Source organism: Accipiter gentilis, chromosome 7 (assembly GCF_929443795.1).
Source record: "Accipiter gentilis chromosome 7, bAccGen1.1, whole genome shotgun sequence".
In the NCBI taxonomy this organism is placed as follows: Eukaryota; Metazoa; Chordata; class Aves; order Accipitriformes; family Accipitridae; genus Astur; species Astur gentilis.
Genome location: NC_064886.1, coordinates 42,018,284 through 42,039,538, shown reverse-complemented (window position 1 = coordinate 42,039,538; position 21,255 = coordinate 42,018,284). Strand labels below are relative to the sequence as shown.

The window sequence follows — 21,255 nt, the reverse complement described above, 5'->3', positions numbered from 1 at the left end:
TTTTTTTTCCTGTGCAGCCATCAAGGACTACAAATTTAAAAAATGGGGGTGTTCTGGTGTGAAAAGAGGAGATCCCTGTATTGACAGGACTGCACAAGGTGGAAGTGTTGAATATTGAAAGCCTTGTGCTAAAACCCCCAAAAACTGGTGTTATGGGGCAGTTTCCCACCCCAAGAGTCCCGGTGAGGACCGGCAGCTGCGGGCACAGACCGAGCCTCCGTTCAGGGCTCTTTTTGGGGATTTTGGGTCTCTGCAGGGCTGAGCAGGGCAGAGAGCAGCACGGGGCCAAAGCTGCATCCGCGGGGCCGGGCGGCACGGCGGCACGCACTGACCGTTTTCCCTGTGCTGGAAGGAAGGCGAAAACTCTTTGGCAGTGATCCTGGCGATCCGCGCTTCCTCCTGAGCTTTCTGCGCCGCCGTCACAGCCGCCTCCGCCTTGGCCCTGGAGTGAGAGGTCCTGCAAGGCAACCAGAGAGACAAGGACCGCGTTAGGCAGCTTTCCTCTGCAGACCAAAGCACGCCGAAACCCAGCTTGCCCCCACGATACCCCTTTTGCTCCAAGCCCCTTTGGCTGCGACGGAGGAGCCGCCGCCGGAACGGGTTGATGCGACATCGCCAACACATTCGCGAACTGCTTCTCAGTCTGCAAGTCACCCAGGTGATTTGGAAATAGGGACAAGATGTTTTGTTCCCCCAGGGATGCAGCACCACGAAGCAGGCTGGTCCCCTCCATCACGCATCCCTCTGCAGAGGACCCCAGCCCAGCAAACATCTGCAGCAACCTCTGCGTGCATCTCCCATCAGCCTCAGGCCTGAATTTAAAGCCGGTGGGTTTTTTTTTAACCAAAACCATTTGCTTTTGGATGAAAAAGTGAAGATTTCCACCCCCGCCACCACACTTTTTGCGTAAAATGCTGGATGTAAATACGAGCGCGGTTTGTCACCGAGAGCAAAGGTAGGAGCGGGGGCTTGCTGTCGGTACTGCCTCTGACACCCCTTAATGCACCTTTATTGTGGCATTTTTTTTCACTCTGGACGAGTGACTGTCCCCTGCACTCACCCATTACCAGCGATTCCCCAGACACTCGTGTTTGATGGTATTTCAACCCATCACTCAGGATTTACACCCTCTTATACAGCCGCTCTGCAGCATTCCTGCAAGCAGCCTTCAGAGGCTGGTTTGCCCCTTCCCCTTAGCTGAGCTATCGAGGCACTTTAAAAAAAAATGCCTGTTCCTACCCACCCTGGTGCAGGCAGCGTTATAAATAGCTCAGCTGATTTCTTTTCCCTCCAAAATCAGGCCCTCCATCTCCTTTAATCATTTTTTTTTCTGCCGCTCTCTGAATTCCCTCTAATTTTTCGACATCTGCTCGGAGAGGAGTGCCATTTCTGACAGGCTCCTATAAATGGAAAATAGGGCTAGTAATGTGCCTGGCGTTGCATCGTGCAGCACAAACCGAGGATATGAAACTGGGGGTGCGTGCGTCTGTGTGCCGGCACCTCTTTGAGCCCGGGCGAGATGCCTGGTCCCTGCTCCTCGAGCTGACCTGTCGCTTGTTTTCAAGTGCTGACAAGTTGTCTTTGCTCTAATAAGTGCTTTATTTATATAAATTGGCTGCTTTGGAGTAGCCGAGGGAGAGGATATGTCCTGTTGTCCTGGAGCTATCGCCGGTGGTGGAGGGGCTGTGGTGATGCTGTTGCAGGTCCTGCAGGTCCTCCATGACTGATGCAACCAAAAATTGGTTTTAAATGGCTTTTTACCTGCTCTGGGTCTGGTGCTTACTCTGCTCAACACTCATGCAGGGTTGGAGGAGTGGACAGGCATGTTACAGCCCCATCCCCTGGTATCCCAGTTCAAGCTCTTTTAGGAGGAGCAGGGATGCTCTGAGCAGGAGCTGCAGCAAACTCCTGGGAGAGGAGGCACAAACTGCTCCCGTTTTTGGCACAAATGTGGACGGTGGGAAAGGCTGGGGCATCAGACCCACCAATTAAACCCCCCCAGTGTCACAAACGGTGCTACCTGAGCCTTAAAATTAAGATGCTGACTCTCTCAGGTTGTTAAAAAGGCTGGCATCTTCCACGGGAGCTTCTCAGTGGTCTGGGCATCGGGTCCCGAAGATCCTCCATCCCTCTATCCTTTCGCCATCTCCTATAACTGGAAACTGTTCAGGGAAGGGACTGTCCCTCCCGTACTGCAGCACATTTATAGAGAGGCTGCTGGCCCTCACTGGCCTGATACAAAGGACTAATAACGTCTGAGAGTGTCTGGACTGAACTCAGCAGGCAGGATTACACGCTGCCTTCCTAAACTCCTCCCCGGAGATGTAACTGGAGGCAGTTATCTGTCACTTCTTGCCAGGGAAGGAGGCTGGCAGTGCTGAAAAGCAGCTTCTGCCACTTCCAAGGGTCCTGGGGACGCACAAATGTGTCTGCAGAGCGGGAGGTTGTGCTGGAAGAGCATACGGGGAGCTACCACCCAAGCCATGCTCCCCTCTCCAGCATTCATCACCTCCCCTTTTCTCATCAAAATGGGTCAAAATCACCATCCCTGGGAGATGGAGGGATTTCCAGCCCTGGAAAACTCACTCTGGTGACTTCTGGACTAGTTCACCCCTGTGGACTCCACGATCCGCCCAGGAAGAGCAGCAGCTAGGGCCTTTGGCCCAGAAGGAGTTAAAAATCAATCACATTAATTAAGCCATCTCTGATCTAAAATATACTCAATACCCACAAAGCGGATATAACGTCGAGCGCTGCGCAGAGGCACAGGCAGGCTTAATTGTTTGTAATGCTCTCTAAGATGCTTGGAGGAGAGGCGCTGTCGGAGTGAAAAGCAGAATTATGGTGATCTATACGTTGCATAATAAAATACATAAGTATTCCCAAATAAATGCAAGTAATCCAGTTAGTGTTCGCATGACTTTGTCACATACTAAATTTAACAGCTGTCTCTTTTATACATGCCTGCTGCTCGTAGCGTGCGCTAAATCTTAATTCCCCAGTTAATTGCTTGAGTTTATTTCCTTGTAAAGCAGGTCTTTCTCCCTGACACATAGACAGGGCCCGATCTAATCACTCTTCTCCTCCTGCCGTAAGTGCTGCCATAAATCCTTCCCGGACAGAGATGCCATCCTGGAAACCACACTCAAAATAAGGCTGGATCCTTCCCTATGGATTCACCACAGCTGGAGGAGGAGGCTGGGGATGCTCAGAGGTGGGAGGAATTAAACAGATCCTCTTGCATCGCTCCTTCATTACCTCCTGTGGTGTCCTCCATCCCATAACGAGCGCACCGGACAAAAGCTGTTGTTTGATGGATGAGCAGGAGAGAAGGAGCGACACATCTCGGAGTGATGGAGATGGCCGGAACTCTCTGGACATCAGCACACCCAAGTGCAGAGGGACTTTTGAGGATGGTTGTAACCTCTAAATCCCATTTTAGTGCATGTCACCATCCAAGCTGAACTGGGGAAGGGTGTTTCAGCAAGGATGGGATTGGGAAGAGCCAGAAGGGTGATGGTGGGGGCGGTTTATAGCTCTTGAAACCCAAGGGTCCGGTTTGGGTTGGGGCAGGGTCCACACTGAGACTGGCTTGGAATATTTTATTTATTAATTTTTTGCCAAGCTGACTCACTCTTCTCGGAGGACGACCGGGCAAGTGGTCAAACTGGCAAGAAGAGCTGGCAGGAGGCAGGGAAAAATCGCAACCGAACAGATTTCTGTAAATCTTTGCAGATCTCTTGTGATTTGGCCAGAACTGACAGGAGAAAGGATAATACCTGTGAGTGGTTCATAATGCCAAGTTTATCAGCTCCGGCTAATCTATAAGAAGCTGGAATAAACTGATTTGAAAAGAAGAACTTGGCTTTTTAGGAATGCCAACAGTGACTCGGGCCTGGCTTTGCATGCACAAGGAGCTTCTGCTGCAAATCTGATGTTCGGGGACCATTTAGCCAAAAAGGGGTGAACTTTCAGCAAAATCTGTGCCACCTGATAGTCTCAGGAAGAAACAAAGTAAAATTAAAACCAGGCAAGGCTTGAGTGGTGTTTAGGTTAATGCACCGCTTTGGCAGGAGAACAAGTGGGACAAACTGCTTAAAAATTCAGCTGGAAATTAGAGCAAGTAAGTTCACAGACCACCAGAAACATTTCTGAATGGAGACGGGTCTGTTCGGGACTTGTAAGCACGACGCCTGTAATTGCAGGGATGGCACCCGGTGCTGCAAGAAACCTGTTTCATTTCTGAGTCCTTCACCTCCATCCAACTTTCTTTAAGCCTAGTGGTAGTGCAAAGGGCGAGCTGGACCCAGATGAGGGACTCACCATCCTTGTTCCTTTTTTTTTTTTTTCCCATTCCCATATGAGAAACAGGGTCTTCTTTGATAAAAATAGCTAACAGACTCTTTGAACAAAAGTATGTCTGGGACCCAAGGAAGCTGTGTGCTGGATGCAGGGGGAAATCCGCATTATTTGTGGTTTAAATGCGAAAAAGCATCATATGGGCAAGATTTCTGGAAAACAAGGTCTGTTTTCCAAAATTCACATGGCAGCTTTTGCCAGGGGATTTCCGTTCTTGTGCAAGCAAACTCCTTGCTTCTCTGATGTCCCAGTGAACTCAAAGCTTGGCCGAGGGATCCCTTCCTCGGTGGGATTTAGGCTTGACAGGGAAGTATGAAACTGCTGCTTTATTGTCAGGATCCTGCTGCAGGGATGGAGAACCTCAGCCCTCCTCCATCCCATGCTGAGAAGCTGATGGAAACCTCTCCCGAGCTCTCCAGATAGTCCCAGCTCCTTGACAGGAGCACACAGGAGATTGCAACAAGCCCTAAAGCCTTTGCTCAGTACTGAGCCGATTTCAATAGGACTGTTAGGGTTTAATCTTTTCTACCTTGTTTGTATACCTACAAATCAACCCTCTTGCACGGGAGCTCAAAAAATCGAGCTCCTGGTAACTACAAAGGGGTTCACCATCTTCTCCCCCTTGTTTTTTGTTTGCTTAGCTCAGATGGAGGGGCTGGAGTGACGGACAGACTGATCTAAGTGTCCAGCACTTAGAAATGAAGTAAAAAAGCTGAGATCAGAAGAAAATTATTAAAACTATTATTAGAACCTTCTTCTGTGCAGCTTTTTAAACTCCTTCTACCATACAAAAGGAGAAAACCCTGTGGTCCATATTTTCATGGAAAACATGCAAACCCACCACGTGCCGTCTTTGCTGAAGGCTTCACTCACAAGAGGCGAGGATGGAGTTAACCAGGCAGTGAGCTCATCCTGGGACATAATGAACAGCCTCAAGTTTTCCTAAGGGACCAGGCTGGCTCCATCGGATTCACTTTGTCTCTCAGGTCAATATGTAATCAGGCAGCTTTTGGGGTTTTTTTTTAAATGCATCTTTATCTTCCTATAGGAGGAATGTTTTCTCCCTCCATTACAGAGGTTCATGCATTTTTCAAATGGCAAAATTCAATTAAAACATACCCTAGCTGCAAGAAAATACTTCAAGAAAAATTCAGAGGGAGAATTTGCAGGGCATTTAAGACCGGTGCTTTGCTCTTCCCTCCAACCCCGGCTCTGTTTTGCACTTGAAAAGCAGCGGTGGCTGCAGCGGGGCTGGCTCAGGGAAGCATTGGGATGCACTTCATCCTGGGAAGAGATGGCTGGATGAGGGCAGGAAAAGGAGCTTTTCAGTCCAACCGCCCCACGTGCAAAAACCGGGCTTGCATGAGCGCGAGCCCCTCAGCTGTGTTGACTCGCCAGGGGTTATTTTACGCTCCCGTCGGCACAGCAGAGAGCAGGATCTGGCCCTAATTGCATCAAGCTGAGACGCGCCAAGAAACACAAAGCAAAAGTCGCCAAGTGATCGATGCCAGTAACCGAACCCCAGAGCCGAGGGGAGAGGGAGAGCACTGATGCGACCATCTCCCAAGGCTCTATCCGATCGCTCCACACCCCGCAGCGAAGGAGAAGCGTTTCCAGCTCCCAACCCTGCCGGTGTGGGATCGATAGCTGCAACCAGCACCGGGGAGGGATGGGGAGACGAAAAGATGCTCTGCCTCCTCGGGGCAGTAATCTCAAACCCTGCCTGCAAGGAGGGGAGGCTTGGCTGGTCTTCATGCTCTCCTAGATGGGACAAATTGGGACTGAATTATTAATAGCCGCTGCAGACTGTCTGGCTTCTACCTCTGCGGGAGCATCTCTGATTGAAGGCAGAGCTGCAGCGGCTGTCCTGCCTCCCTTTGCCCCTGGCATGGGTTTCGGGCTCGGAAGCCTTCCTCGGGCTCGGCAGCCTTCGTCGGGCTCAGCATCCCGCATCCAGCACCTCTCTGGCCCCGAAAGACCGACGCAATAACCTGACTGCAAGGGCCGGGGTAGGCGCGACCCGGAGCCAGGCTCTGTCTAGACATTTCCTTCAGGGAGTGGGGAGATGGCAGCAATTAACAACCTGTTTGCTATTTTCCCTATCTGGCATTTATTGCCCCGATAAAACCCACTCTTAATTCCAGCTCGACTCTTTTCACAGCTCTCCTGGCTTGGTTGTTATTGCACTAGGCTGGCCTTGAGTGATTTGTGAAGGCAGTAATACAGTGCCGGTACTCAGGGGGTGGAATATTAGACACACCAATTAGCTATCTGTGCATAAATTCCCATTTACCTGCTTATCGCAAGCATATTTGCCTTGCCTGCTTCCTCCGTCTGCTTCTTCCTCCACCCCCCCATCACTGGAATTCTTAATCAAGAGAAAAAAGCCGCTAATGTGACCTCTGACATGACGTAATGCAGCCCAAAACGTCTGCTCTGGCTCTTTGCAGCCAGACAGAAAGCAGGTGCTGTGCATAGCAAAGAGAAAGCCTGGCTTCCCCCGCGTCCGCTGCCAGACTTCCCGGCTCCGGATGGAGATTTTTGGGATGAGAGGATGGACCACCCCTGCCTGAGCTCGGTGTAGCAGCCGGGAGCAATGAGCAGGAAACCTCCCATCCGTGAGACAGCAAAAGGGAAGGGTTGGGAATGGCTGGGATTGCACGGGGCAGAGGGGATGGTTATTGCAGGCTCTGAAAAAATTGCTCGGAAAGTCACATTTCAAGAGAAAAGTTCCGAATTTAAAAAAAACAAACACCAAACCAAAAACCTCAAACCCTTTAATCCTGAAAGAAATACCTCGATGCATGTGTTTGTTATTGCCGAAGAAAGTGAAATACAGAGAACTGTGGAAAATGTTGTGGTCAAAAGCCCAAATCTGAGTTTCCCTGTGGTTTTACACTGGGAAATGTAATATTATGTGGGGAAACCATCCCCGAGCCAGCAGGGAGACCTTGCGGAGAGGAGATGCCCATGTCCCAGCTGGAGCACACTGTGCACAGGGTCTCCGAAATTCATGGAAACAGGGATGGAGCCAGTTCCCATCTAGCTCGTTGCTCGAGGCACCTGTGCCAGATTCTTCTCTACCTTTATATTTTTGGAGCTTACAAACGGAGAGTGAATTCACCAAGGTGTCATTTGCCATTTTGCACTGAAATACCATTTTTTTAACCTGAGTAAGGGAAAAAGATATCCCAGACTGCATCCTTCTGTCTTGTGCCTTGCCTTTAAGTAGACGAAATTAGTTTTGCTGGAGAACTGAATTCACAACATGTAATGGAGCAAAGTCACAGTGACTTGGGGGACAGGGATGGGCCACAATCAAATGGCACGTCCCCAAAATCCTGGGAGAAACATGGCCCAAACCGCAGCCCCCAGCAGGCAGCGAGCTGCATCATGACTGTCTCCCATCCCTGAGCATCCCCCAGGACCCTGAGCTGGATCCTTCCCAGCGGAGAAGGACGAGACCGGCCGAAGGGCTGTAATGCCACAACCCTGCCTTATTGCTATCATCCCAAATCGGTCATGGGGCTACTCAGATTTGTTTATTTTATCCCTGTTGTTGCTAAACAAAAAATGCCAGCCCTGGCACAAGAAAATCAAACTCCATCGAATTCAAAGGCCTGGGCTAGGTGGAGCTGGTACCCAAAGGCACATCTGCCACCGTTATCCAGGATGCTGCCGGCACCTCTCTCCGGCCAAGGGACACGCAGAATAAGCAGACCCAGGCAGACCTGTACATTTTCCTCCTGGTGGGTGTCCTTCCTTTTAATTTTTTGCCCTCCCCCGGCAAGGGCAAAGCCGATGGGTCTTTCGCACCAGAGACGATGCGCAAGCTACCCCGAGATGTTATTTACAGCTCGCAAGATAATTAACATCTGGAGAGGGAGTCTCATCTCCTGCCATCTGTCACTTGTAATGAAGCTACAAAGGATGCAGGTGAGTGACGTGGCCAGGCAGTACCTGCCCATCCCGGTGCTTTGGTGCCTGTCAGCCCAGACCTGTGTGCAGGAGCCGGGCTTTGCCTTGGAAAATAGATGGCTTTGATGCCACCGTCCCACCGTTGTCCCAGCCTGAGTGACCAAAGGACACAGATTTGGCCTCACCCCAGACCTGGCACTTTGCTGGTTCAAACACGGCAGCAAGGGGCAGCGGTGGGGCAGGGAGCTGCTCCCAGGGCACAGCCGAGCTCCGGGCAGTCCCCTCTCCCAAATCAGACACGGAGGCAGCAAGAGCAAACTACAGCTCCAGGGATGGAGTTTCCCCCTTTTCTTATAAATTTGGGAAGCCAAGAGGTAATTGCAGTGATGCTGGGAGGGTCGTTATCTTCTGGAAAGCGACGGGTGGTGATGCAAAACCTGCAGGAACCCACTGGGAGCAGGGTTTGGGAAGAGCTAGCTTCAGGGAAGGGAAAGGAATGAGCAGGGGGGATGCTGCCTGCTTTCCAGCTGTCACATTTTGGATGGGGCAGGTTTCCACGATTTTACTGGATAATTGTCATGTACATAATGGAAAATGTACATAAGAGAAATGGGAAAGGGTGATGTCCCCCTCTTCATCCCCTGCTCTCGCAGAGCGCCAGCAGACAGCCCTCCACGCACACGTCCCAAAGGCACAACCACGCCACAAATGCTCCTCTAACTCTGTGCAAAAATAGCGCATTACAAACGAGCCTGCCACTTTCAGGCAGGAGGCAAAACAGGTTGGAAGAAATCACTAACAACCCTTGGAAAAGAAAAATATAAAAGAAGAAAAAGCCCAAGAAAAAGCAAGCGAAGGCACAAAATCTCCAAGGAACCTGGGCAGCGCTGGATCATCCGCACACTGCAGATCTATACTGTCTGTATTAAATGCAAAAACAGAACAGCAGAAAAGCCCTACATCAATGCCGCATTCGGGTGGAGATTTTTAAATGCACAACAGGCCAAGTTATAGCTCCCCAAGCAGCCATAACTCAGCCTGCTTGGACATGTGTAGCGTTGAGTTTGGCTGTACATGCTGCTGACTGTAATGACTTCAGGCTGGATCCTGCATTCTGGTTGCATCGCCCTGTCTCTGGGCAAGGCTGACTCCAAAGGCGGCACCGCCAAAACCCTCGCGAGCTCATCCCGGCTCGTTAGGCTCGTTAGGCCAGGTTTTGGGTGGGAGGCTTGACTGTAGGGGGTCTGGACAGGTGGATTGGTGTGATTTTACCCATCCTCCTGGATTTATTGAGGACAGGAGGGTAGAGAAGTGGTCGGGACGTGATCGCCCCCAGTCCAACCACAAATTTGGAGCAACTTTTGTGGGATGGATGAAGGCTGGTAGGAAAAGCCTGGCTCAGTGAGGACACTGGGTACCTCCTCCTGCCATCACCTGCCCCAGGCTGCAGGTCAGATGTGGAGGATTTGGTGGACCATCAGCATCCCACGCTGGCCTCCATCACCAGAAGGCTCCCCAAAACAGCCCATTCCTCCCCGTTTTTCACACTGACCTCCTTGCTTGGCTGATCCACGCACGGGATGGAGACTGGGGTGGCAACCTCAATGCCAAAGCTGCAAAATGCAGCACAGAGGGAGAAACTCAACCAGGCCGTGGGCGAAGGGAGCCGAGGGAGCCTCTGGCTTCCCCCAGGGAAGCCCTCAAATCCCTTCGAGGAGCCACCAGCACAGCACAGTCCTTTGGGAAGTGTTAGAGGCTCTTCCCTACAGCCAAGGGAAAAATGCTCAGAACCAGAGAAGTTGGGGAGTTCAAGTAAAAAAATTCAGGTGAGGGAGGCGGTGACAAGCAAGCTAAGCAGATCTGTCGGTTTAATTTCAATTTCATTTTGATGCCTAAAAAACTAACAAGTCAAACCAAATTCTGAAGCAAAGCTCAACAGAACCTCAAGGAAAAGTCTTTTTTCCTTTCCTGACCCTTCACCCTGTTTGGGTTTTGGCTGAAACGCTCTGGCAGTTTCACAAGTTTTGGTCACCTCAAGCAAAACAGACTTTTGGCAAATGAAATTTCCAGGCCATTTTTTTTCCGCTGTTGGAGCCACAAAAGCCCGAAAGAGGCAGCGTAACTTTGAGCTTATGGTCCTCCTTTCCCCTGGTGATGGATAGGGACGATCCATGACGTACCTCTGGCCTCGCACCATTTTAACCAGCCAACACCCAACAGCAAAAACCCAGCCTAGTTCAGAGCAAACTGCAAAAAATCACCTCAGCCAGGGTCAATGACAAATTTGTTTAATTGAACTTAATATTTTAGTTCCAGCACAGGCTGGACTCAGGCCAACACACGGAGCTGAAATGGCCTCAGGAGCACGGATGGATGATCTCCAGCTGTCAGAGGAGAGGTGGTTGATATCCAGTCTCACCCTCTGGGACTTCTCCGCCATCTCCAGCCTTGTGGGGTAGGAGACAGGGTTCTAAGGGATGTGTTAAAATGGCCCAGTGATGGAAAACTGTATTTCGACCACCAGGGCCCTAAAAGATGCTTGGAAAGCAAATACATCCATGTCTTGCTCCACACAGGTGGGAGGAGGCTGATTCCCTGCCTGGAGCGAGGTGATGGTGATGGGCACCACTCTGCATATCTCTTGCCACATTCAGCCTCGCCAGGATGGACCTAGTGATAATGGAGAAGCTTCTCTCTGGTGTAAGGGGCAACCATCCCCAAAGAGGCTGGTCGGAGACAGCCACATGCGGGACACAGCATCATCATCTCCATCCCCCACTACCACATCCAGCTCCCATGTCTGCACACCAGCAACCCCCAGGAATGACGAGAAAATGCCAACCCAGAGGGAAAATGCCAACCAGAACAAAAATGTTCCCGAAGGAAAGCATGCCACAGACAGCGCCCTCTTAACCCATCCTGGAAGGTGCCAAGTGGGGACGAGGACCTTGCTTGGCTCTGCCCCAAACCCAGGGTACCACCATCCCTGGTTCAGCCGAGCCCTGCGCAGAGTTTGGTCGGACATAGACCTGCACAGAAATCTCTGCTGGAAACAGTACCCACCAAATCAGCCCTACTAAAAGCAACATCAGACGCTAAAATGCTGCAGGAATGCGTTCAAGTGCCAGGCTGCTGTCACCGGTCTCCGCAGCTCTGGTCCCCATGCGGAGGGATGGAGGGGGACGGGAGTGTTTGGTGAAATTTCTCGTTGGGGCTGACCCGGTCCAATGGCACACGTCACCCGGTCCCCTGCACCCTCGGTGGGTGCAGGCAGGAGGGAGAGGGGCTGGGGGTGCCTCTGGGGCTGTTCTCAGCCCTGGGAAGCCAGGCAGGGGTGGGCAGACCCCCTTTGCGGTGCAAGTGCCGGCCGCAGCCCTGCGGACCGGGGGGGGGGGGTGGGGGGTGGGGGGTGGGGGAATATATATCATCCCAGTTGCCACAGCAACGAGCAGCTCCTGCCTACCTCAAACTTCAGAGCCCACCCAGAAGGAGCCTCTTTCCCCATCCCCACTGCCTGCATGGGTTTCTCCTCCCTGTCACCTGGGGGTTTTTGGGCACCCAGGAGTCCAAAAGCCAGCCTGCACCCCCAAATAGCCCACTTCTCATGAGGCTTCTCAAGATGGGGGGGCCATGCATGCAAGATGGGGTTTGCCCACTCAGCCCCGCTGCCTGCCTGCACCCGGCTTCGATCCTCAGCCAATGGGTGCTTGCTTATCCCAGCACATGCCGAGCATCCCATGGGATCTCCCGGATGGGATGCTGCCGCTGGGGACCTGCTGGGGCAGCGGGTGCCCTTTCTGGTCCCCAAACGCTGACGTGCCCCGAGGCCAGCAGTCGGCCCTGAAAATTTCCACTTAAGCAGCCAGCAGCACACCAGGGGAAGGGACTCAGAGCTCGGCTCTGCCAGGAGAGAATCTGGGCTTTTAATTATTTATGCTTCACCTCCGTGCTATGGTGATGAGAGACAGATCAGACAGAGAGACACGGCCAGATAACGGAGAGAAGGCTGCAGCCTGTTTCCCCAGAGAGGCCATTTATATGACTCGGGTTAGCCGGAGGGCTACCGGCCCCTGGCTGAGTCTTGCCCCACACCTTTCCCCTTGGAAAAGCACCTCATTCCTGGCTGTCTCTGCCACTGCTTTCCTGGAGGGTTTGTTCCAAGGACCGAAGGGTTGGGGAAGAGCTGCCAGCTGCCACAGTTGTTTGAAGCTCTTCTTGTGCTGGATGGGGACCGGCCATGGCCACCTTGCCAGCAGGGGGGCTGTGGGACAGCCACCGTGACCGCTGTGTCCAGCTTTGAGCCCACAAACCTATTTCTTCTCCGTAAGGGAGTCCGACCCCGAGGAACTGCCGTTCAGGGCAGCAGCATCGAGCCATCAAGCCTCATGAGGATGCTTTGTGGTGGGGTGTCCACTGACCCAGCCTTGCTTGGGACCACCATCTCTGGCAGGTTTTGCTTTGGGGATGGATACCAGACGTGCTTTAATTGAGCGGAATGAACTCAGCAAAGCTATATGGCCTGAGCCTGTGCTCCCTTCTACCGTCGAGGTCCATGAACAGGAGCTGGTGCTGCCGGCACAAAGCCCACCCATCTCCCAGTCTGTCTCCCATGTGGGCTGCTCCTGATGCCGAACCGGGAAAACCAACAGTCCCCAAATAACGTGCCATGTCCCTGGAGGGTGACACACGGGGATGGGACGGAGTGGATTCAGGCTGCGGTTGCGGTGAGGCTCTGCTGTCCCAGCTGGCAGTGAGCAGGCAGCAAAGGGCTGCTGCTCGCCATTGAAAATGAACGGCAAAGGTGGAATAAAATTGAAAAGAAGGTCTCGCCAGACGGCGGGCTGAGCACCAGGCACAGCCACGTTGCTGCTGCGGTGGGATTTTAGGGTGCTCAGCACCCTGAAGAATTGGGACCTTTCTTAGTCACAACTTTAAAGGGATAATCGGTTGGATCCATGGGTTAAATCCCCCTGGGATTTTCAGGGGGGAAATTCGCTTAGCAGGGTCTATGGTCAAATCCTTTAATTTCCTGGATTAGGAAGCCAGGACAGCTTGTCATTTGCCCTGCGTGGAGGAGGCAACAGAAACCTCATTGCTCAAGGTTTTTCAAACCGACTGCAAGAGCACCGAGGGACCAGGACCCCCCCAGCCCAGCCACGGCAGTACCACTCCCCCCAGCATCCCAATCCCTGGCCACGGGAAGAAGCGATGCTCATGAACACCGGCAAGGAAAATACTCAATATTTTTGCCCAGCTCTGCATTTTCATCTCGTTTGTGCTCCTGATATTGCTTTTGCCTCTCTCCAGGGAGGAAGGGGCTTCGAGGGGGGTACGAGAGCATGGGGGTGTTGGGGCTGTTGCTGCAGGGAACCAGTTGGGTGGGTGGCTGAGGTGGGGCCAGCGCAGCTGGAGGAACGCATGCCAGGAAACCCAAAACGGGAGCCGGGAGCGGAAAAAAAGCACTCAGGCCTCTCTCGCGAGACAGGAAGGCAGCGTAGCTGTAGCATAAGGGACCCCAAACCTTCCCCTTGGCTCTCTTTTGCTATCAAAGCTTCGGTGGGCAGCATTGCCGGGGTGCAGCACGGGAGCAGGCAGGGACACGGTGCAGCAGGTCCCACCGACAGGGCTGGAGGGCGTTTAGGGTGGCGAGACACGGCAGCGAGGGGCTGGGATGCTACAGTCTGCATCTAGCCCTTGGGCTTGGTGGTAGGTTTGCGTGTACCCCCACCAACCTCCTTGCAGCCCGTGGAGGGCGAGGATGAGGGTGGAGGAGAGCGACGGGGCTGCGAGCCAGCCCGCCTGCCAGGCAGCTGCGCAGGCTGGGGGAGGATGTCTCCCTTCCCTCCTGAAGATCGCTGAGAAAAGCAACGCTGCAGTTTCTGCTCGTTGAATAGGAAAAGCAGCAGAAAGGAAAATCAGGGGCTGGCTTTTTTGTTGTTGTTGTTGGCTTTTTTCTTTTTTTTTTTTTCCCCATCTGATGAAGGGCTGCTCCACCCGAAAGCTAGTGGGTGTCAGCGTGAAGAAGAGGCTTCACCATCCTCTTCTTCAGCTCATTCCCTGTGCTGTGCAGGCAGGCAGGCCAGGCAGGAGATTATTGTGTTAGTGGGGGGGAATCTAACACGGCTCGGGGGGGCTGAAATCATCCTGCACCATCTCCCAAGAAGGGCTGATTCTGCAGCGGGGCCAGCCCCAGCAGGACAACAGCACCGGCCGCTCAGCCCATGTGCTAAGCAGGTAAAAAGCTTGGATTAGAAACCGGGCAGATGATCTGGGCTGCGATGGGCTGCCACGCGATGCTGGCAAGGAGGAGGAGGAGGATGAGGCAGGCTCCCCTTCAGCCCCTCAACTCTGTCCCCTGCCTCCTGCCCAGGTCCCCGGGGCAGCCCCTTCCCATGGAAGCAGCGGCTGCCAGGAGTGAATCACCCTCCCATCCTCACTGCCAGCCGGTGCCATCCCTACCCTTTTCCATCTGGTCCCGCCGCAAAAGCGACCGCAGAGCAGGCACCGGCACGGCTCTCCCATCCCAGCTTTGCCACTGGGCATTTCGCTTCCTCCTGCATCGCAAGACCCCTTCTACCGCCTTGCTCGACGGCAAAACCAGCCCCTCCAGCTGCGCTTTGCTGTGGGTCTGCCGCAACACAAACCGTGTCTGCCAGGACCGCGTGGATTTCTGAGATCCCCGAGGAGCGCGGGGAGGAAGGCAGAGCGGGCTGGGACCACGGCGAATCCAACGGGCTGTGAATCTCCGCTCTGCCCGTGTTATTCCATCACGACCTAGCAACGTTGAAAATTATTATATGAATGCACGTCACACACCTGGGCCACGGAGGTGGGGTGTTTTAGCTCATATTCGGCTCAGTGGAGAGGGAAGGCGGCGGGAGCTGCCGAGTCGGGAGGAGCAGCCGTGGTTGAAGGATGGGAGAGGCATGAAAGGAGAAGGGCTAGCGAAACCCATGCTGAGCTTCTCTCCTAGCAGCTAAAAAAGACCTTGCTGAGGTTTTCCCAGTTGGATTACTTTGTAAAGCACCATTCCTATGAAAGGCACTTAATTTTCCAGCCTGTTCGGGTCCGTGCACCTCTGCACCGCAGCGGGGTGGCAGTCAGGGACACGCAGAGCTGGCCCTGCGCGAGCGTGCTGGCTAGTCCTGACTTTTGACACGGACGCAAAAGGGCTTAACGCCGCAAATCCTGTCTGAGCAGGAAGTTATTAAATTGGCATTGCGGGAGGACTTAAACAGTCACGGTGCAGAGAGCAGGTCCCGCAAGAGCCGGCGATGGGTAGGGATGCGATGCCGTGGGATGCCATCCGGGGATGTGTCGTTCCTCGTGTGTCCTGGACTAGAGGTGGAAATCGCGCTTGCCGTGAGTCAGAGGTGCCCGTGTCATCCCGGTTGACAGCGACACACGAACAGGAGGAATAACAGCTGATCCTAATCTCTGCCGCCGCGGTATCGCCTGACCCCTGTCAACACGCCGGAGCCTGTGCACGAGCAGGAGGGAGGGAGGGAGGTGGCAGAGGGAAGGAGCTGGCAGAAAGGAAAGTCAGCGTGCCTTGCCGCAGCTCAGCTCGGCTCTCTGTCAATGGTAAAGCCTGTTGGAAGCTGCCAGCCCTGGGCTTTGCTCCTCTCTGCATTGCACAGGGGCCGTCTGAGGGGAGAGAGGGCAGGAAGGAAAAAGAAAATGCTGCCGTCAAGGGAATTGCCTCCCGCTCCAGCCGATCTCAGCCTTTGAGTCACCTCCATCCATCCCCTCTGTGTTTTTTCTCCCCGTCTCTTTGCACTCCTCAAGGAAGGGATGGAGAAACTGGGAAGGGATGGAGGGTGCACGCTTTCCCTGCACGAGACCCAGCAGGTACCGGGTGATGCCGTCAGTGACCCCATCAGTCCCCAGCTAATGGGTAGAGGTGACTCCTGCGCAGCCCAAGCTCCGGCTGCCTTGCATGGCCTCAGCGGGGAAAGGGGCAGCGCTTCTTCCAGGGGCCAGAAGTAGAGGAACCTTTCCTGGACCCAGAGGTGCCCAAAGAGGGGCTGGACGAGGCAGCGGGAGACCCCGACACGCTTGATCCGATCCCTGAAACAATTCCTCAGCCCCATCCCCGCAGCCACTTCAGCTGTGACCCATTTCGGCTTCACTCCGCTGCCGGCTCATCCCTGCCATCCCAACCCAAGGAAGGGGATACAAAACTCTTTTGGGCCCACAGCGTTCCCCCTAACCCACATCCCTCCTCCTCCCCAGTCTCCATCCGCAGAGAAAGCCCCGCCAGCAGCACGAGGCGGGGATTAGGGCGAGACTAATGCGGGAGCCCCGCAGCCACCTCCCCCAGGCATCAGAAAAGCCGGCAGAAACCTTAAATCAAATGCAGCTAAGTACAATTGCAAAGCTGCAGGCGCAGGCCTGAGAGCGCATTAAGCAGCATTATTATGGCTCGGCGTACTGCCGGTAGTGACATTACCGCAACTTAAAATGTTTGGGATCAGAACTGCAGAATCTATTCTTTTCTGTGGGTTTTGCCTGGGCTGCATTTCCATTTTTCTGAAGAAAATACCTGTTTGGCTCAAACAACCTTCTGCACTTTACTGTTCAGCTCTCCAGGGCTTTCCTTGCCTTCCTGCTCCCCATTGTACGTCAAACGCGGATGGATGCTTCTCCCTCACTGCAGCATCCTGAAGAGCATCCATGCTGAGTCCAGACATTTTCCTTTACCCGTCCTCGCTGCCAGGTCGTCTTTATTCGCTTCCTTTTTCTTTTTTTTTCTCCAGTTTCCCTTTCTGAAGTTGAGTGACACTGTGCTAATTTGTAGCCCGACTCCTCCTGAGACTATTGAGCTTAATTATATTTTTCTCATCGTTGGTGAATGGCTTGGCTATAATTATGCCTGGAAGTGCATTACTTAGGACTAACCTGAGAACAGCATCCCCTCCGGGGTGCTAGGGATCGGCTGCTCCGATGAGCTGTTATTTAAGGTGCTGAACAACAAGGGGCCCCATGAAGCTTGCGCTGGAGAGGAGCTGAGTGCTTGCCAAATGCTGCCCGTCTCTGGGACTCACATCCCTAGCACCGGTGACGGCCCTTTCTCTCATAACTAGTCCAGCCACTAATTACAAAACCTTGAACTGTGGTAGCAGAAGGAAATCCTAGAGAGAATTAGGGTCTGTCTGCCCTGCATTAAAGCTACCATCATCAGTCGCAGAGAGCTGGAGTCGGTCCTGAGTTCCCCCCAGTGCTCCAGGTGCATCTGTCCGCCACGGCCAGAGGCTGTGCTGAAAGCCAAGGGGTGAGGATGAGCTTTCTGGCCCACCCCTCTTGCCTGGATATTATATTTTAGTTGACCATGACACACCAGTGCCTATGGACAATTCGCCTTAGGTATGAACATTATCACTAATGAGATGGGAGCCAGTGTCTCCAGCTCATCCTTCATCCTTCCAGGGTAGCAGCAGAAAGAGTGATGGCTCTTGGCTGATACGAGAGGGGAATGAAGCACCCCATAGCCCAAAGTGGACACCCTGCACCTTCATTTTAAATAGACTGAAAAAGGGCTCCCTCCCTGGCTACCTCTGAAAACCAATAGTTGATATCAACGGTAGTTTTTCAGACCTGATTCGTAGCCCTTCTCACCCATTGACTCTACACAAACTATTTCAGCAAGCAGGAGATATAAGAGGAAATTAAGTGTTATTTCATTTTAATTGCACTGAAGAAAATTTAGGAGAATCATCTACTGAACCTAAAAACTATTTCTTAAATGAGCTTACTTTTCTGTGTCATAGATAACATTGTACTTTGTTCAGACTAAAACAACTTTAAGAATGCAATTTACTTGTCTTCAGTACACTATGTTTTTAGCCTACTTTCCTCAGGAAATGGGGCTTACTTATGTGATTGTGCTGTTTATATATCTATATGCCATCACTCCCACACTAATAACTTTTGAACGTGTTGGCCAATTCCAACCAAATCTGACAGAGCGGTAGAGTTTTCAAAAATACTGAATTCTTACAAATTTAATGAAATACGTGGGTGGGCATATATTTTCCCCCACCAAGGGAAAGGCTGCAGAGTGAACTCAGCCATATTATTAGACAGAAGAGAATACACACACACACACACGCACATCCACAGCCACACACCAGTGCTGTTATAAAATCCCCAGGTGCTGGTAAGCCAGAGCTCACGTTGGTATGAGACGGGGGATATTGCACCCCTGAGCCCCAAAGCCACCGAAATGAGCATCGGGATTCCTCCACCAATGCGCCCACTGCCTATTTTGTGCATTTCTTTCCGTTTGGACGATGCAATTTGGTGTGGGTACTGCAGGGGAGCATTTATTCATTTAGAAGCTTTGAAATTAATGGGACTAATTGTATGAAAGCCTTTCTAGGTGGCTCTAGTTTGTAAAACCTTGCTCCCTTCTGGTTATGCATGCTGAGAGACTGTCCCTGCAAAATCCCTCGCAAAGGGGAAGAGCTCGAGCCGAAGGATCGCACGTTTCAGACAAAGCAACTCTCCCGGCTTGCATGCCGAGGTCCTTGGGCCTCTCCTGCCTGCAGCCGAATTGCAAACCCAAGACACCCTCCAAGACTTTGGGGCTGAGCCTGTACGCCCACCTAATCCCACCCGCCCCGCATCTCCAGCAAAGCCTAAATCCTGCGATCCCGCCCGGCTGTAGCCGAATGGTTTGACTCTTTGTTGCTAGGTTCTGGGGCCTCAGCATAAGCCATTAACACAGGCAGGAAAAATTCCCGGGACGGATGTCATTCGCGGTTGGTACTCCAGCACTAATGCAGAGCGCTCATCACATTGGAGTCTGTCTGTCCCTGGCTCGCTCAGCGAGAGATGGGCTGCACAGCAGATCAATAAATGGCTTTTCAACACGCCAGCAGCCCTTGTGCACCGGAGGCGATGGCTGTGCCATAAAAAGGGCAAAGCCCCGGGTTCCCGGTGCTTGCTTTCTTCCACGTGTGCCTAGTCAAGAACAGACTAGTTAAGACCGAGCGCAAACGGTGGAGGGAGCTGGGCAGCAGGATGGAGATGTCGGGTTGCCCACGGAGCGTTTTCTGATGGGACCAGGTTCGGTCTCTGACGGAGTATCCTCGAAGCAGCGCGCTCCCATTCATCTATTTCTTTGCATCTTCACTGATGATTAAAGGGGTCCTCTGGGTGGTTCCCAAATCCCACAGCTTTTCTCCTCCTCCCTGCCCATGCGTGATCATGGGCTGCATCCTCCCTCCCAGCACTGCTGCTGCTCTCCAGCAGAGCTCAGGACTGCATGACCCCAGCTGGTACAGGGGAGGAAGGCATTCATGCCCTGGTGTTCCTATCTGATTTGATTTTTTCCTTCTCCTCTCTCATAATTAGAAGGTGGAACATTACATGCCAAGAGCTCATTAAGCATTTCCAACATGGGGGGGGTGTGGGGGGTGTCATATCTCTTCCAGCTCCCACTCTCGTGGCTTTCCAGGACCATTACCACCTGGGGACGGTGGATGCTCAGGTTCTCAGACCCGGCATCCCACGGCAGACTAGAGCTCCACATTTCCAGGATTCAGGCCTTTGTGTCGAGGCATTCACATCCCCAGATCACAGGGAAAGATCTGGTCTTTCCGCTGCTCTGCAGTCTGTTTCCTACCTGGCAATCTAGTGGGATGATTTTTTTTTTTTTTTCCAAAGCTTTGACAACAATTTGGTACAACATCAGCTCGAAAGCATCATCAAGCCCAAATATGCTCCCAAAGAAGGCCTGGGAGTCTCATTCATATTGCAGATAAGTCATCGGCAGACATGCTGATAAAGATTTCAAGTGTGACTCTGCATACAAATGATCCAGACCCAACAATTAATCCAGCACAGGCGACTGAGGAGGTACCTGGGTTTTTCCCCTGTCCCCAGCCCTTTTTCCCCAGCTTGGCTGCTATATAGCACTTGCTCAGAAACCAGAAAGGAATGTCCACGCTCTATTAAACCAACCCTAAAAAGTGATACAAAGAACCCTGAATTCGGCAGAGGAGCCTTTCCTCCTCGGCTCACCTCTCATCTGGGTGCTCGCTGCAAGTCACGAAGCTCCAGGCTCATTTTGGGAGCCAGCCTGAAGGCGCTTGAGTTGGTCCTGCTTTGAGCTGGGAGATGGACCCTATTTCAACCTAAATTAGACATGACACCTTTCTCCCCCTCCCTCCTGCTGGTTTTCAGCCGGATCAGGTCCCTGCTCTGAATCACTGAGCGGTTTCATGATGGCTACAGCCAGCCTGGGGAATGGGGGCTTGCTGGGGCTTGTAGGAATTATTTGGGCAACCAGATCTGCTGCTCTCTAGAATAGCCTTAGCAAAGGCAAACCCTCCCCAAGCATCAGCTGCAGCCAGCAATTGGACGGCTTTTCCACTCAAAACCTCTTTTGGGAACAGAAATAGCTGGGAATCCTCCCAGCACAGGCCAACCCTGGGACAGTTCATCTTGGCTATGTCAGACAGACGATACAGGCAAACAGCATCTCAGGAGCTATTCTGCTAAGGTTATCATCCTACTTATTAGAGAGGCTAGGGAGAAAAGGAGGAAGATAACCCAGGGATAACCTCCTAAGTGACAGCTATCAGCCTGTGAGCCCCACACCATGACCCACAAGTGCAGTCCCACCACGATGCAGCCCCCCCTGCACAGGCTGCAGCGAACGCACCGCTCTGGGTGACCCTGCATGGCCTTGCCGGCTGGTTCGGGAAGATCGTGCATCCACAGCCCGCTCGGACTTAGCAGAGGGACAATTCGGCTTGGATCCAGCCCATTTTGAACACCACCCATAAGGCTTGGGCAAGCCCAGCGGCTTGGCTTTCCAGGATGCTGCCCGCTCCAACTGTGGGGTCCAGATAGCTCCGACCGCTGCCTGTGCCCACCGCAATGCTTGCCTGCCTCCAGCAGCTTCCCTAAAATACCCCCACAAGCACCTATTACAGCAAAGTCTTATCCCACTTCTCCCACCAAACCGCA

At 52.8% G+C, this 21,255-nt stretch overlaps 1 protein-coding gene across 2 annotated transcripts in view; it reads right to left on the bottom strand.

Annotated features, from left to right (window-relative positions):
* Positions 1-21,255, bottom strand: part of JPH3 (junctophilin 3) — a 58,844-nt gene that overhangs the window by 19,088 nt on the left and 18,501 nt on the right. For both annotated transcript variants that reach the window (XM_049806755.1, XM_049806754.1), the window contains one exon: positions 333-457. In XM_049806755.1, the coding sequence (XP_049662712.1) occupies positions 333-457 (125 nt within the window). The remainder of the gene's footprint in view (positions 1-332; positions 458-21,255) is intronic.